Below are 17,232 nucleotides of genomic sequence, written 5' to 3' on the forward strand. Positions count from 1 at the left end.
AGGAAATCTCAGGTCAGGGGTCAGATCTGGGCTGGGACATCCCCCTGCAACCCACCCAGGAGGGGACTCAGGAGACAGGCACAAACTTCTTGAGGTTCTTTTGGTGCATCTGAGTCCAGACCATTTTTGTATGGGAATATTTAAGAGCCAAACATAGATTTCTGAGGTTTGGGACCGTCTTTGTTCTCTAATATAGCAACATCTTGGTCCATGCCTGGGATACAGGGGCAGCACTGCCACACAAATTTCAAGGAAATGGTTTTAGTTTTTCTAAAAAGCTTCCCCACTCCCACATTTCTCATAAACCACCATGAAGGACAAGTTCAAAATTTGGGCTGCAGTCTAGAAACAAACCTCACAGCTGTGCATTGCTCTTCAGCTTGGATCTGGATGCTGGGAAAACACAGAGGCAGGGCTCTGTTCCTGCAGCAGGTCTGTGACACAGCCTGATCCCTCCTTCCAGGTGCGCTGGGGAGAAAAGGGCTCTACGGAGGAAGGTGCCAAGTTAGAGAAGGCCAAGAATGCCAGGGTGAAGATGCCAGAGCAGGAGTACGAGTTCCCTGAGCCCAGGAATCTCGGGAGCAACATGCGCCAGCCCTCATCCCCTCGGAAGTGGTACTCCCCCATCAAGGTAAGTCCAGCCCTCTCGGGTGTGTGCAGGAGATCTTTTTGTTGTAGTGTGTGTTCACATCCAAGGATGAGATCTGCCCACAAAGCCATGATCCCAAGTGCTGCTGGAGTGGCTGTGCCTGAGGGAGCCCCCTGAGCATGTGCCTAGGGAGGTGCTGTGGAAAGGAGCCACATGGGGCACTGGGAGTTTCCCACCTGTTCAGTCAGGTTTAGGAACTGTGTTTCTTGGGGAATGAGAAAGTGCCTCTCTGAATGAAAACAAAGGCTTTACAGTCCTGCTTCCTTCCTGCCCAGCAGCAACCATGGGGGTCAGACAAAAGCCATGAGCCAGGCTGGAGATGTCCCACCCTGCAGAGCACCCAGGGCTCCCTGAACTGCCTCTGATTCCTGACCTGCTCCAGGTGGTGCCCAAGGAACCAGGGCAAGCCTCATGTCTGGGCTCTACTCAGTCCCTGATCTTGCAGCTGGTTCAAGTCCAGATGTAGGAATGGCAGCAATGCTTAGGGGAGCCCAGGTGGTTTCTGGAGGAAAACCCAGAGGGTTTTCGGGAGGGGAGCTTGCTCTCTTTTCCCCCTGGAAGATTATCCTCTCTTAAGCAGAGCCTCCCAACAAGTCATTTGCAGTCGTGTTGTAATGACTTCAACACGTGTCTGTGACGGTTGTTCACTCCCATGGTGGAACAGGTTGGAGGCAGCAGCCCCAGCTCTGAGTGGAGAATGAGGCACACCCCAATCCCATAGGGCAGCCCCAGCTCCGAGTGGAGAATGCAGCATACCCCAATCCCATTGGGCAGCCCCGTGCTCCTGAATGAGCTGCACTCTCACTCTGCATCAGTACACTTGGAAAACACACCAGGCCCACCTGGGAGGTTTTCCTTGCTCCTGGAAATGACCTCATCCAGCCAAGATACAGCACAGTTGGTTTTTGCAGCTGAGCTGACAGAAACACTAATTTTAAGACAAAGAGCCCCAAATAGCTGCTCAGGCAGCTGGAACCGTGTGGGTGCAGCCACCAGAGCTCATTCCTTGAGAGCTGCGTCCTTTCCCACAGAAGATTCTCCCGAGTTTCTCCCCTTCCCCCGCTGATGCTGTTAGACCACAGCCCCAGGAAATTTTCAGTGAATTTTCAGGATTAATTCTGCATGATGGGAAATCAGCTCTGAAAGAGGGATCAGGTTTGTTGCAGATCTGTGTCCAGGATGGAAATTTTCCAAAGTTCAAGAGAGGCTTGGAGAGAAGATTCAATGTATGTAGGGCTGAGGTTTAGTTCTGACTCTGGAACAGCTTATGCTTCATAACAAGAAGAATTCAGTTATAAGGGTGCCTACAAATATTAGCAGCATCTCATGGGTGATATTCCTAATTCCTTTAGAAATATCTCTCTTATCTTCCATTCCAATTTTTTACAGGATAGAGACAGTTCCAATCCAAAATGCTGTATTCAAATACTCTCAAAACTTTGGAGTGTTCCACATCTGGATAGTATTTAGCAGCCTGGATAAGAATTTACCTAATTATTAATTGCCACCACACCCCTTACTGAGCTGCACCCAAAAAGTGTATGGAGACAGGATAACTGTCTCCAACACTTTCCTCATGGACAGTCATCAGCACTCACCAAACCCAGGAAGGATCATTCCTATGGAGCAGAGTCTGCTGTTGCTCTCCCTGGGCAGTAAGGAATTAGTAAAATTTGCAACATTCATCCATAGTCTTGGCAGAAAGTTGTGTCCTGGAGGTGTGAGTACAGAAGATGCATTTGCAGGGAAGGTGGGAACAGCCCAGGAGCTGCCTGTGGGTGGACCCTCAGCCAGGGCAGCACTGGCTGGGATCCATCTTGTTTTGTCCAGTCTGGATTTTAAAATAACAGAGAGGCTCCCGCCACTTCTTGGTGGGAATACTTCACAGACTCCCAGACCTTACCCATAAGAAATGTCTCCTGATAGTTATCTTGAATTTTCCCTCATCCCCATGCTCCAGGTTAAAGCAAATGTTAAATGTTAATTTGTTTGTGGTTAAAGCAAATGTTAAATTTCCACACTCTCCACTGGGTGGTTGAAACACCCCTTTCAGAAACAGAAAAACATGGCTGTAACAAGCTGCTTTAAAAACCATGAGCAAAGGACAAGGGCAAGGAATTAAACTTCAGGAACAATGAACTGAGGATGTTTGAATCTGGTAAAGAGCCAGGAAATTCAGATTTTAGGACCAGTTATCTTGCTGGTCACAGGCCTTTTCTTCTCCACACTGCACAAGTACCAGCCTCTACTTAGAATGTTCTTCCTCTATTTTTCAATTTTCCCAGAGTCATGTCTATAAGTAGGTAGTCAGCTGAGAGTGGATAGATTGCTTTTGTTAAATGCTCTAGAGATTTATTTGCTACCAAATGTGACTACTGACACTTAACAGATTTGGGTTATTATTGTTGTTATTCTGATTTGCTGCTGTTACTTCTTAGCATGGTGGCAACTGGATTGTCCTGCTTTTAAAATGTCATTTCAATTATTTGAAAAGCCAGTTATGATAACCCAAGGGGAATGACAAATCTGAATACTTCTTAAGAAACTCACCAAACCCTCAGTTCATCTGACAGGGAAGGGCAGCACAAAACATAGATGAAAGTGAATCAGAGAGTCACAGAATCATTAAGGTTGGAAAAGCTCTCCATCGTCCTCAAGTCCAGCCATCCATTCAGCACCACCATGTTCAGCAATAAACCATGTCCCTGCATGCCACTTGCACAGGTTTTTTGAACACTCCCAGGAATGGGGACTCCATCACTGCTCTGGGCAGCCTGGGCTAAGCCTTTCCAACCCTTGCAGTGAAGAAATTTTACCACCATCCAATCTAAACCTCCCCAGGCACAACCTGAGGCCATTTCCTCTCGTCCTGTCACTTGCTGCCTGAACAAGAGACCGACCCCAACCTAAGGCTGAAGCAACAAGTGGTGCTCTCCAAAGGAAACCTCAGGTGAATCCCACATGGAGGCCACTCCAGCATTGCCTGGGCCATGTGTCCCTGGCAGTTCTCTAGCCTTTGTCCCTCCTGTCTCTGTTCACAAAGCTGCCATGGCACAGCAGCCTGGCCAGAGAGGCCCAAGTGCAGCTTGGATTTACAGACAGCTCCAAAAATGCCTCTACCTGACACCAGCAGGTCTCAGGAACACTGAGGTAACTCAGGGTTAATGCAGTGCTGAATTAACCATGAATTCAGAGGAAATTCCATGGCTGGAACTCTGTACTCCTTCATTTGTCATCTGCCCTGACTGTTTCTTCTCTCTGGGCTTCAGATCTAGTGAGACTCGAGGCTTTATTTGCCTTCAGACCTTTCTCTTTTTTTCTCGAAGTGACCTCATGCTAGTTCCAGACATGGAGACACAACCCATCCATGGGGAGCACAGGAGTGCTTCTGTTTCCAAGTGAAAGCATTGCGTTTCATTTCTTCAACCATCATCCTTTCCATGATGCACACTCCCTCTCTTCCACCCAGATGTCTCAGGCAGACCAGAGGCTCCCAAAGATGGAGCTCTTGGCTTTTCCCAAGAAATCATGGTAGGCTCTTGGAAATTAGGACTGCAAAGTAAAAAGGAATTTTTTGTTGTTGTTGTTCCATGGAAAGTTGTCATTTTACCTCTGGTTTCCTAAAGGAAAAATGGAAGAAAAAGGTACTTATTTCTAAAGCTGTCAGAGTGGACAGGAGATCAAGAGTTTCAACCAGCTCTGCTGCAGAGGAAAGATGGATTGGAATAGAAGGGATGGTTCCCCTCAGGTCTAAGGAGTTCTGCTGTCCAAGTGCAGAAGAATCTGACAGAAAAGTTTCTTGCCTCTCTCTGAGAATCACAGACTTTCCTGGCTCTCACCTTAGGAAGTCTTTTCCCCATATCCTATGGAAACAAATTCCATGCAGTCATTTTACGTGTCTGCCTCCAACCATGTGTCCCTGCAACTCCCGAATAAGCTTTGAACCATTGGCTGAACACACTGGTAGAACAATAGAGATCCCAGAGAGGATTATGGCCCTGATGGTTCCTTGGAAAGAGAAGAGAAGGACCCTGCCCCCATGAAAGGGAGTCTGTAGTTAGACACCAAAGACCTGGGGTCACAAAGGACCTCCCAAACACCTTGAGTGTCAAGTCTGGCCCTCACAGACCCTGGAGTTCACACACTCAGAGCAGGCCCTCAGGAAAATCAGCTGCCTTACTCTGAATGGGGATACTTACTCTTTTCCCACCACCTCTGCAACATCCAGCTCGCATTTCCATTTGTTAAACCTGTCCCACGATAGTTACACAAGACATTTCTGCTCTCACAAGAGTTTTGTAGTCCTTATTTCCAGGAAAGAGTTATCACACAAGAGTTCCTGGATCCAGTCAGGAGTTGGCCTTTGGGTTTGATGCTCTTATCTGCAGAAAACAGTCTTGTACCAAGGAATAATTTTGTACATTCTAACAGTGGCTTATCTCTGCAGATACAGTAAAGTTTGCTAGTAGTGGTTTTGCTCATGGTTCCTGCTCTAATATCACAGCACTGAGAGCATTAGGAACAACAATCATGGAAACATTAATAAATACTGTCTGTTGTAGACAATACGATAGACAGAAAATCTATTTCTCCAGAAAACAGAAATCCCAGAAATTCCTACAAATCTCAGGTTCTGAGTTCTTCACAGACCAAGGATCAAATGAAGTGAAAGTGAAGAGAGTTGGACCAAATAATCCTGACTCGTGACCTGTCTGTGGCCTTGAACTGAGGCAGCCAAGGTGTGCCCTTGTGCAAAACCTCCTGCAGCTCTTCTAGGAGCTGAGTCCTTTTTGGAAAGGAAACCCCAGCCTGTTGGAGTGGGAGTAGAGCAGAAATCTTTCAGCAGCAGGTGAATGTTTCAGAGCAGGTGATTTGGTGAATATTTCTGCATTCCAGAGCCCTGGGCTGCTCCTGCTGTTTCTTTCTCCCTCATTTGGAGAGCACCCTCAGGCTTGGCTGCTAAATTCCAGTCAAGGATGAATGCTTGGGCTGAACTGCAGGGAATGGCAGGGAGGGTCTGACCACACATCAGCCAGACTCTGTCTGCAAGAGCTTTCAACACTTTGGGTTTTGAGCAGACCTCACCCGGGTCTGTGTCTGGATGTGTGGGGTGTGAGACCACCCAGTGAGGGGACAGCTGCTGCCTCTGAGCTCAGAGTGGGGCTGGAGGGCTTGAAAAGACAGGTAAAACTGTCTGGAAAAGGTGCAAATTTGAGCTGCCACATGGGGAGGGCCTGGGGAGCCTGGGAGAGCCCTCCCTTGGTGGCTACCAGGGCAGGCGACCTGGCCATCACACGGTCCCTGGCTGGGGCTCAGCTTTCCTGGCACTGCACAGAGATGAGGTTTCACTCAGTTCTCCCCAGGAGGTTGTTTCAAGACATAAATGAGATTTCTTTCTCACATATCACAGTGGTCACCAAGGGCTGGAGAGGAGCTGCTCAGCCAGAGTAGGAGGCTCAGCAGTTCGGAAAGGCTTTGCATGAGTTCAATGCTCACTGTCTGCACTGATTTAATGTTTTGCTGGCTCTGATGCCTGAAGCTGTGTAGGTATTAGTCTTTCTCTGAGCTCAGAAGGTGTCTGAGTCGCACAATATCGTTGGAAAAGTCAGAGACACTGTTATCTGTCAGACATCTGAGTGCTCTTCCTTTGCAGTTGAAGTGAGTTCACAGGAAGTGTCTGTAAGAGAAAACATTGTTCTCCAGCATCTCCTACAGGCGCTGGAAATGATGGGGTAAAACCTGTTGGGTCTGAGCACTGCACTTGGCCCAGAGCATAACAAACACCATTTGCTTTCATTCCAGGGGAAGCTGGATGCCCTCTGGGTGCTGCTACGGAAGGGATACGACCGCGTGTCCGTGATGCGTCCCCAGCCAGGAGACAAGGTACCAGCACCTCCAAACCCTTCCTTGCAGCAGGGAACAGCAAACTCCTCTGCCTGCCTTTACTTTGGGATTGAAGACAGGCACTCCTGACAGCTCAGAAGCAAACTCTCAGTCGCATCTGTCAGCTTTGTTTGCCAACAGTTTGTGGGGTTTGGCTGCTGTGGTTTCAAGCCCGAACTATGCAGGTGCAGGGATCCCTGGAAGAGCTCAGCACTCTGCTCTTGCAGCACAGAGCTGCTCTCCACCAGTTACAGGAGAAATTCTCATGAATAGTAAGGGATATTCCTGCATGTTTTGTCAGGACTCGAGGGAATGGCCAGAGCTGTGTCAGGGGAGGGTCAGGTTTGATAGCAAGATACTCTGTGATTCTGTGATTTTCATTCATTAAATTGTCCAACTTCATCCCGATGCTGCAGGGGCCAGGTCACCCATCATTCCCATCTCAGGTACTCTCAGGAGTGCTGGGCTCTGCTTTGCATCCCTGGCAGGCCCCCAGAGCAGTTTCAGACTGATCAGCTCTATTCCAGAGCTCTGAGTGGATTTCTGAATAAACACCTCCAAGTTATCCAGCAACAAACCAGCAGGTCCAGAGTGCCAGCCCTGGACAAGCTGCCAGCCAGGGGCATGCCCTGGGAAAAAGAGAACCAGGGCTTACCAGAGCATCTCACAGGAACCAGCAGCCTCAGAGGGAGCCACACATCAAACGTGGAACCTTCTCAGGCTGGATAAATACTCAAACCCTTGCAGGCAATATATATGGGTAGTAAAGAGGAGCTTGGGGTTTGCACACAGGAGCCTCTGACCATATGATATTCCTGAGAGCTGCAAGGAGGAGCTGTTTTGATAGCAGTTTGTACCTCTTTCTTTCTCCTCTTTCCTGGAGAAAGAGAAGCAGATTTCAGACTCAGTGCTGTTTCAATGGGCTCCTTAATTCACCCACTGATAAAGAGAAAAAAGTGAAGCCAGATGAAAAATAACTGAAAGGCAACTCTGTTTGCTTTGGAGCCTGGAAAGGAGTTGGACTGAGTCCCAGGGTTACATCATTTTCATATATAAGCAATCCCTTACTATAATCAGTGACTTTATCCCCTCCAGCACACGAGCTGAGCTGTTCAGAGGATTCCTTGCACAGAATGAAGCAAGGGTTCCACCTCAATCCCTGAGCTGAGTAATTGCTGCTGTTTATGTGCTGCAGCCCATGCAGCTTCCAGGGATCTGTGGAATTGTCAGAAAAGATGTGCCCTGCCTACATCAGTGTGGGACCAGACAGTGCTGCAAGGGCAGTGACTGACACAGCTCACACCCATGGCAGAGGATAACATGGGACTGAAGAGTCCAGTCCTCTCCTGCTCCCTATGACCTCAGACTGCCCCTGTTCATGCCCTTGGCTCTTTCATGAAGGTGAGGATACCTCATCCTGGGGCTATTCCCTCCCTGCAGCAGGTACATCTCCAGGTACAGCCCTTTCTGGGCAGGAAAGGTGGGATCCAGTGTGAGATGAGGTTGGAGGCAGAGCTGAGACTTCTCCAGTTGCCACAAGGGAAGGGATCCCTGCCCAGAGTGTGGAACCCCAGCTTCCTGCAGAGGTCCAGTGTCCCTGTCAGCAGAGGACACTGTCATTACTCCTGCAGCCCCTTGGCAGCTCTTCACTGCCCCAGCAGGAACAAACCTTGGTCTGGTGTGCAGGAGGCTTTTAACAACTGCTCTTCTAGCCCAGAGCAAAAGGAAAATCCAGGGGTGCTCAGGATCTGTTTTGAAGTGCACCCAGAGAGGCTGAGATGCACAAAAAGATGATGAAATTCTGTTTTTTTGGAGTCAGACCTGAGGATAGGGGGTCTGAGGTTACCAACAGACACAGATGGTTCCAATAAGGCAAGGATGTGAGATCACATGGGATTCCTGTGGTCTTCCCACATTTTCAAGGGACTAGGTTTACATTCTTGTCAGCATTAATGAGGTTATTTTTACATTGGAAACATCATTAGAGAGAGGTGATGTAAATATATATACATTTTTTAGAGAATTTAATCACTTTTATAGTGGAATACAGGAACTCTTATTTGTGCAAATTGCTCACAGGATCCAAACAATTCATTCATGTTTCTCTGAAGTGCCAGTTGCACTTCCTTGATAAATGTTGTTCTGTCAGGAATTTATGAGATTATTAAAATGTGTTTCAAGCTCAGACTTGGCCAGGAACTCTCCAATTAGGGAGTAAACTGTGTTTTAATTTGTTATTGCATTGCATTAATTGCATTTTCATTTTGTGCTTACATAGGTGAATATATATATAGAAAGGTATAAAGAGAAGAAAGGTATAACAAAGTCATGTGTAATTATGTGTAAAGATGTATCCTACCCAAATTAATGAAGGTCCAGGGAAAAGAGCTTTTTTTTGGAAGTTTATTGGTGGAATCACTCCATGGTGGGCCCACAGTAAAATTTCCTTCTTCTCTGTCCTTTCTTGTTTCTGCAAAATCAAATGTCCTTTCCTTGACTTTCCCTGTCTGCTGGAGAATGTTGTGCACTTGCAAATACCAGTCTGGGAAATAACTCATTGTCTCTTGCTTCCCATACAGTGCTGAAATGCAAAGAAATTAAATCTGAAAAGCTGAAAATATTGGGAGAGTGCTGCCACATGCCCTGGGGCCTCGTTCCCTGTGGCGGTGTATTCCTGTGCTCCAGGTGTCAGCTAAAACCAAACCCATCATTCCAGGAGCTGTACAGGTGTAAATTAAACCAGGAATTCAGCCTTATCCAAGGCAAGGGGGAAGAGAAAATATGGGCAGCTACAAGGAGAACCACTGGGACACTGTGGTGGTACTAATTCATTTGAACTCTAAACAGGGAATCTGTGAGACCAGCTGGAATATTCTGTTAATGTAGTTCAAATCCTCCCCTAACCACAAGGAACAGTTTTTCTTGCTAGTTCATTTTCCCATGCGCAGCTCCCATGCATCATCCAAAGACGAAATTAGGAGGAAATTCTTCCCTGTGAGGGTAGGGAGGCCCTGGGACAGGTTTCCCAGAGAAGCTGCAGCTGCCCCTGGAGCCCTGGCAGTGTCCAAGGTCAGGCTGGACAGGGTTTGGAGCACCCTGGGACTATGGAAGGTGTCCCTGCCCATGGCAGGGGGTGGAACTGGGCTTTAAGGTCTTTGCAATTCATCCCATGGCTCTGTGGAGAGTTCTCTGAAACCATGAAATGTGTTCTATTATTGAGTAGCCACAGTGAAGGGTGATGTGTAGATGGCCAGGTAGTGCTGATTGGTGAGGAACACCACAAAGCACACAGGCAAACCTGTCATGCTGGAAAATCGCCTGGCTCCTGCCTTATTTTGAATGAGGAGCCTATTTTAGAGACAAAGAAATTTGGATATAATGTAATTGTCTGATTTCAGTGTCATGAATGGAAACCTTCTGAAACAAAGTCCAGAAACCAGGAGATGGGATTTCAAATCCTCCTGGTTTAAACACCAGGCACAGTCCCTTTTCAGACCTGAGAGTAAAACCAGCTGTGCAGCCCCCCAGGTCACCCCTACACATGTCCCTGTGAGGATTCTTGTTCTTGCAGACCCAAAGCCACCCAGGCACTAACAAGGAGTTGCTGTTTAATCCATCTTTACATCCCAGCTCACAGATTTCTCCTGACAGGCAGTAGAGCCTGAGAACAAAACCATAACCTTTCCACACATTCTGCTGCAGTGTGGTTTTCCGTTAACAGCCATGGAAAAGTTAACCTAAACATTAGTGCCTTTTCCTGGAACTAACAGCTCCAAAGCCAAAAGCCTGGGATCTGCTCCTGTAGAGTGCTTGGGACTGGGAGAATGAAGCAGAGCTGGTCCTTGAGCTCCTGAGACATCTCCTAAAGGGTCCAGTCAAACCTGATCCAGGGCAGGATTTATCCCAGACAGAATTAAAAGTTATGCCTTGACGTCAGAAGCTGAGGCAATCCCAGCAGCAGGGACTGTGGGGATGAGAATTATTCCTCACCAAACACTGTAGGACAGTACTCAGTGGGCAGTAAATTCCCACTTCCTCAAGCCCTTAGCACTGCTCAGGGTGCTGAGTCATGGAAGGTGGAAACATCCATCAGGCTCTGTTCTCACATTCACATTGTGGAAAATCCCGTCCCAAATCCTGCGCTGTCCTCTTTGCCCAAGCTGCGGGCAGGGAGATCCTTCTCAGGTCACTGCTTTCTGGAGGCTGAGGCTCACTCTCCCTCTCCAGAGGGGTGTTTACCACTGCCGTGGATGTTCCAGTTGTTGCTGCCAAAAGAATGTGCTTCATTTTTCATTTAAGTTTTTCTCTCTCATCCTCCTACCTAGGTTTTGTTATTCAGCCCCCAGGTGAAAGGTTCCAGCCTGGCTGAGGTGTCTCTGATGTGTCACTCAGCATTTCCCCAAGCCTGAACCACCTCTTTCCAGAAAGGCAGCAGGAAGAGCCACGAGATCTTCCTGGAAATGACATCCACCGCACAGCAGGAATGAGCCAAAAGCAGCTCCTGCAAAAGCCATCAGGGCTGCTGCTGACATCCACATGCCCACTCATCTCTGGGAGAGCCACGCTCCTGAACTCTGGCACAAGCAGAGTCTGGGGCCATTGAGCTCACTCCCACACTCGAGTTTGGCAGGGTAGCAGCCTCTATCATCTTGTTTCACTTCTTTTTGGAGGAGCTTTGATTGTTTCCTCTTCAGCAGTTCCCCCAGCTGGGTCAGTCCTTCATGGTGTGATCAGATCAGCCCCAACAGCTGGCAGAGCAGGGGTTGTCGTTGGGGTGTTTTCAGGGTTGTGGTGGGTCTGGAGAGCCAGGTGCAGATGAGAAGTGATGAGTAACTCATGAGTAGGGTTGGAGGTTGGATTGGCAGAACCCTCTGTGCTGTGGGCCCTGAGACACGGAGTCCCATATGCATAGCTATAGACATCTTAGTTGTAGTTGTATTATTTAAAGTTTTTGTTATGTTTTTATGTTTATGTTTATCTACTTCAGTCATTAGCCAACATTACTTTACTGATGCTCTAAACAGGCTCTTATTTATTTAATTATTTTAAATTCTTCATTATCTTTAATTTCTTCTTTTCTCCAGTAAGTCCAGCTTTTGGGTTGCTGGAGGATAATAGGATTGGATAAATATAAGTATTAAACCATTTCTTTAACATCTGGATAGACTAAACCATATCAAGGCATCAAGAAAAGTTAGGCGGGCTTTCTGCTGATTTTTCCTGCTGAGTTTAGGCAGGATACTTGCCTGTGGTGGAGGAAACTGCCCCTGGTAAAGCTGGAGTTCAGTGTAATGTTACTTGTCACTAGTTTTGATGTTTATCCTCCTCCTTTGGGGTAAATCCCAGCTCCTCACTGGCTTCAGAAGGAAACACCATTTTGTACCAGTCTATTCCTGGGAGTTAAAACGTCTGATCTAAGATAGTTTGTAGTACTGGGACCTGGCAGAAGACTTGCTCCAAACTTTCTCACCCTGCAGTGCTTTTCATGAAATCTTTTCAAGTAAGCCATAAGGGCCCAGCTTTCAGTGCTGCCTCTGCAGTAAGAGACCAGGTGAATAGAACCCTGTCAGGGTGATGATCTTATCAATGCAATTCTTCCTCTTGATTTGGGAGAAAATAGATCAAGTCTCCAACTTTTTATTTATTGAGTGGCCAAGCTGGCAGGACTACCTTGGGATGAGCAAGTTTTATGAGCAAGGCTGAGACAAAGGCTCTGTCTTTAGGAACGAGACACAGATGGGAATGGTTTCATTGTGGTGATGTTTTATCATGAAATGAGACAGATTTAATGCTCCTTCGGTGAGTAAGAGGCACAGAGGCAGCCAGGTGACCATTCAGCTTTGCTGCAGGACTCCTGGCAGTACCAGGCACACTTAGGCTGTGCCTAACAAAGCCTAGAAGAGTTAACAGCTCCAGTCTCCAGACAGATTTAAAAGGCAACAGGCTGCCAGTTCAGGTTTGCAAGCAGGGATATTTCAAGCTCACAGGATCCTGCCTTGTCACAGAATCCGCCTGGGAACTGGGGGTTACCTTGGTAGGGGTTCAGAATAGCAAACCCCTCTGTGAGCTCCAGAACCAGTGCTGACCCCATGGCAAAAGGCTGGTGGGAAGGTTACTCGTTTGGCCAGTGCCTCCTACAAGTTTTTGTGCATGCTTGATTGAGACTTAGGTATCAAATCACAAGTTGTTTATTAAATTTCCTTTTTTCCCCTCTCTCTTTTCCTTCTTCTCTTTCTTTCTCTTTTTTTTTATTTCTGTATTTATTTTTATTTCTCTCTCCCTCTTCTCATAACAACAGGGTAAACCAGGATTTTGTTTATGGAACGTCTGAATTACCAATGACCCATACAAAACAACATTAAGGATCTTATCTTTTCCAGGGCCTCTCTTTAAACCAGGCAAAAGAAGCCAGTCCCAGTGTTTTATGATCTTAAAATCTTGATATTTTTCCAGGTATTAACTCCAGCTTGATAGGAAACCAAGAGAAACAGAAACATTTTTCATCTTTGCTTCAGAAAAATGCTCTCTCTCTGTCAAAGAGATATCTCCTGGGTCCTGGGGAGGGTGTGCACTGCCCTGGGACCCCCTTCCCTGCCCTGAATTCCTGTTTTATTTTCCTGCTGCAGTCAGGGGTGCAAAGCCCAGCTGCAACTCATGGTCCCCTTTGGCTGAGTGCAGGTGGGAAAACACAGCTCTGGCCATGAGTCCAGAGTGAGTCAGGTCCTGTTTGAGCTCACACTCTGCATAGTACAACCTCTGCACCTTTGCAACGTAGTTTAATATCCAGCTTTTCACTCAAAGGAGATCTCTTTCCTCCTGGGCCTTCTTTGCATTTGTGCCCAGGGCACCAGTTAGACATTTTCTGCCCCTCCTGTGCAAGGGAACAGTAATTTGTTTCCTGGATATCCCCTTGCCATTCAGTCTGACAGTTCTCCTCCCTGAGGAGCTGTTGGCTTCCCCATCCCCTCTGAGGCACTGGAGCTACCCAAGTCCATCTCAGCCCATCTGGACTGCAAACACCTCCCTGGCACTCGGCCCCATCTGCTGGGGTGAGAGCAATGCCGAGCCCTGGAACATGAGAAGTGCCTCGGGCTGGCAGCTCTGGGCAGAGGGGAGGAGGCCTGGGCTGTCTCTGCCCTCCACACGGGCTGGGTGCCCTGCACTCACCACAGCACAGGAGGAGAAGGTGCTGCCAGCCAGGTCCCACCAGCCCAGGGCAGCACAGCTGCCTTGGGCCACAGGGGGACATGGGGAAGGGCAGTGTGAGCTGATGGAGCATACTCCATCTAGTGTGAAGGAGCTTTCAACTCTAATTTAGGGCAGGGGAGAGCACAGGGCAGTGGGGCAGAGGGATTTGATGATCACTGGCTGCTGGGCCAGCTCTGGGCCGGCTCTGGCTGTCACGTCTGCTCCCAGGTTACTCCTGCATCTGTGAGCACTAGAAGGCTTTTAGTCCTCACACCTCAGCCCCAACTCAGGGATTTCTGAGCTTCAGTGCATCCTCCTGAATGCTCTCAGGGCAGTGCTCAGTTCCATTTGGATCAGCAGCTCCATAACCTCACTCTTGGAGCATCCAGACAGAACATCTCTCCACACAAAAACAACTGCAGCTATTTGTTCTCTGGCTGAGATTTCTGACTGCTGCTTTTTGTTCAGGTTTATTTTATTCTCAACATACATAAAGAAAACAAAACTAGTGCAAATAATAGTCTGAACTCAATGTGGAGATGTGGCAGGAGATGTGGCACTGGGACAAGGATAACATTCTGATGGGGTTTTTTTTCTGAGTAGAACTGGTTAATTTCAGGTTCAGACTTTCCTTCACTCAGCAGGACTGTCCCACAGTATTTACTTAAAATCTCAGCAAAGTGCATTAAAACAACATTAGAGGTGAGGCAAGAGCTCATGAGAACAAAAAGGTCTGGGTGCTGTGGGATGGGGCAGGGTGTGGGGCTCACTTCAGGCTTTGCTCTGCCTGCCCATGGCAGTGCTGGAGGTGCTGGGGGGAGTTCAGGGCCTCCGGTCACTCTGTAGTTAATTTTGTATGGGCATTTTGGCCCCTGCAGGGAACAGCTCAGGAAACAGATGGTGACAAAACTCTGTATGGACCTGGGCACTCCCCTGTTCACCCCACAATGTCTTGGTGTGGGGACAGACTGGATAAGGGACACCATTGATCCCCAGGAGAGCACTGCCACAGCCATGTCCATGGCCACTGATCCCCAGGGAGGGGATGGGAGGGTTCAGCTGCCCCTGCCCAGAGATGGCTGGGTCATCTTGAACTCGATGTTGAAGGCACTGTGAAATCTTTGTTTTCCCTAAAGGACCTCTGCTTGTCCAAGCCAGGCTGAGCTCGGCTGGGGCTGCTCCATAGCCTCACTTGGCCAGGAACCCTTTTCCCTCTGCTGAATGGGGCTCAGGCAGATGTTTCTCCACATCCTCCTCTTGGAGAGGAGCTGTCTGGATAACTCTGTGTTACTTCCACACCAGCTCCTCCACACCAGTTCCTCCTGTCCCTGTCAAATCCTTCCAGGATCTTCCTTCCCATGGGTCTTCCCTGCAGAGCATTTGTCCCAGGCTGGGGACAGCGGGGAGGAGATGCAGAGCTGTGCAAGGGATTAAAAATGTTACCCCAACAAATTTGCTGCAGATCACAGGGGCTCGATGCTCTATTTGGCATTTATTCATCAGGAAAAACATTTACTTTGGTAGAGAAAAGAGTAAAATGGAAAATAAGCTCATACTTACCAATCCAAAAATAAAGAATGGATTCAGAAATCCTCTAGTGCCTTTTTGGATGATTTCATATCTAAAGGAATGAATCCATAATACAGTAATGCTGATTTTGACATTTGAGTATTTACAGTGGGATCTTTTGCAGGTGGAACTTGTGAGGGGAAAAAAAATAGCTCAGAGGGCAAAGGTTTTGTTTAAAACTGTACAACAAACTGTAGCTTAGCACCAAAGAGCAAGTTTATTGGCTTCTCACAAGCACTGGGATATCAAGACGTCCTGATGAAGAATGGATGCATTTCAGGAAAAATTCTGAGCAAGAAAATGTCTTAGTTAAAGAAATCTTCCCTTTTGCCTGGTAAATTATTAGAATGGGACACAAAAGCCAGGTGTTTGAAGGAGAGAGAGGCTCCAAAAGGGCAAATCCCAGATTTTGTGCTGCTGGAAGTTTAAGACTGAAGTGTGGGAAGAGGCACCTGTGGAGGCAGGAACCATGGGTCATGTGTGCTCTGACTCCAGCTCTGAGACACAGGCATGAAGGACAGGACAGAGGGGAATAGCCTTGGGCTGATGGAGGGCAGATTTGTGTCCAATATTAAGAGGAAATTCTTTACTCAGAGTGTGCTGTGGCCCTGGCACAGGGTGCCCAGAGAAGCTGTGGCTTCCTGGCAGTGTCCAAGGCCAGGCTGGACGGGGCTTGGAGCAGCCTGGGACAGTGGAAGATGTCCCTGCTATGGCAGGGGTGGATGGGATGGTCTGTGAGGTCCCAGCCATGCCGTGATGGTGAGAATGCCTCTCCCAGTAACTCTGTCCCTCCTCCTGTTCTGTTCCAGGGCCGCTGCATCAACTTCACCCGGGTGAAGAACACGGAGACCCCCCCCAAATACCCCCTCAACAACTCGTACCCCTCTGCCCCCCCACCGGCACCCATCTACACCCCCCCACCCCCTGCCCCCATCTACACCCCCCCACCTCCCAGCTCCCCCCACGCCCCCTCCCCCTCCTCCACACTGCCCCCGCTGCCCCCCCCGCCCCAGGCCCCCCCCCCCAGCCGGGCACCCCCCCCGTCCCGCCCCCCCCCCCGCCCCACGGCCTAAGGAGGTCCCCCCACTCCTTCAGAGGTGTCCAGGGGGCTTTTTCAGCAGTACTGTACCGCACCCAGCTAGGGGGCCAGGGGGACCTGCAGCCCCCTGGAATGGGTGACAGCAGCACCAGCGACCCTGCAGACGTCTCCTCCTTTCATTTTCTTTTGTTTCTTGAACCCCTTGAGCATCAGTGCCGCCAAACTCTTGAAGCAAGAAAAGCCAAGAAGAGCTCCAGTTCCATCCCAGCAAGGCTGTGCCACCTCTTGGTCCCCAACGCCTCCCTGTGCCTCACTACGGTGACCATAGGACTCATTGCAAAAAAGGAACCGGTAACGGCGAGCTCTCTGCCCAGGAAGGACTGCACAGGACTCTTGCTAGAGCAGAACCCCAGCCAGCGACCTGGGGACATCTACACGTGGGATAGTGACAGCCCCTCACTGCCAGCTGCCAGGGAGCAGTGACACCAGCAGCTCTGCAGGTACAGGAACCCATAAACCTGGGCAGAATTGATGACAGGCATCCGTTCCCACCCAGCAGGAACTGCAGACGAGAAGGGATTGTCACTCCAAGGGTCTGGGAAGGAGAAGGGCGTGTGGATTGGAGGATGTTGGTTTGTGGAAGTGCAGGTGAATGGAAACAGAGTCACTAGGAAATCGGATTGTGCAAGAAAAGAAACCCCATTCCTGAGGACGAAGAATAATTGAGGACAGGTCAGCCTTCACTGTTCCCCGCAGGACAGAGGAGGTCATAACCATTGAGGAATTTGGGAAAGGTGTGGTAAACAGAAGAGTCTTGGCATTGGGTTTAGGCAATTCTGTCCATCTAGTTCCATCATTCTACAGTTCTGCAGCGTAATTTAATGCTAGTTCCCACTTCAAAGGG

The 17,232-nt window shown here is 48.6% G+C and overlaps 1 protein-coding gene across 1 annotated transcript in view; it reads left to right on the forward strand.

Moving 5' to 3' along the window:
- The window catches only part of ANTXR1 (ANTXR cell adhesion molecule 1), a gene marked incomplete at its 3' end in the record, with an annotated part of 71,950 nt that extends 55,588 nt beyond the window's left edge, over positions 1 to 16,362 (forward strand). The window contains exons 16-18 of the mRNA XM_083880474.1: positions 464 to 631; positions 6,452 to 6,532; positions 16,099 to 16,362. Coding sequence (XP_083736600.1) covers positions 464 to 631; positions 6,452 to 6,532; positions 16,099 to 16,362 — 513 coding nt within the window. The remainder of the gene's footprint in view (positions 1 to 463; positions 632 to 6,451; positions 6,533 to 16,098) is intronic.
- Positions 16,363 to 17,232: the final 870 nt, after the last annotated feature.

This window comes from Zosterops lateralis (genome assembly GCF_965231275.1).
Source record: "Zosterops lateralis genome assembly, chromosome: 30".
NCBI classification, from domain to species: Eukaryota; Metazoa; Chordata; class Aves; order Passeriformes; family Zosteropidae; genus Zosterops; species Zosterops lateralis.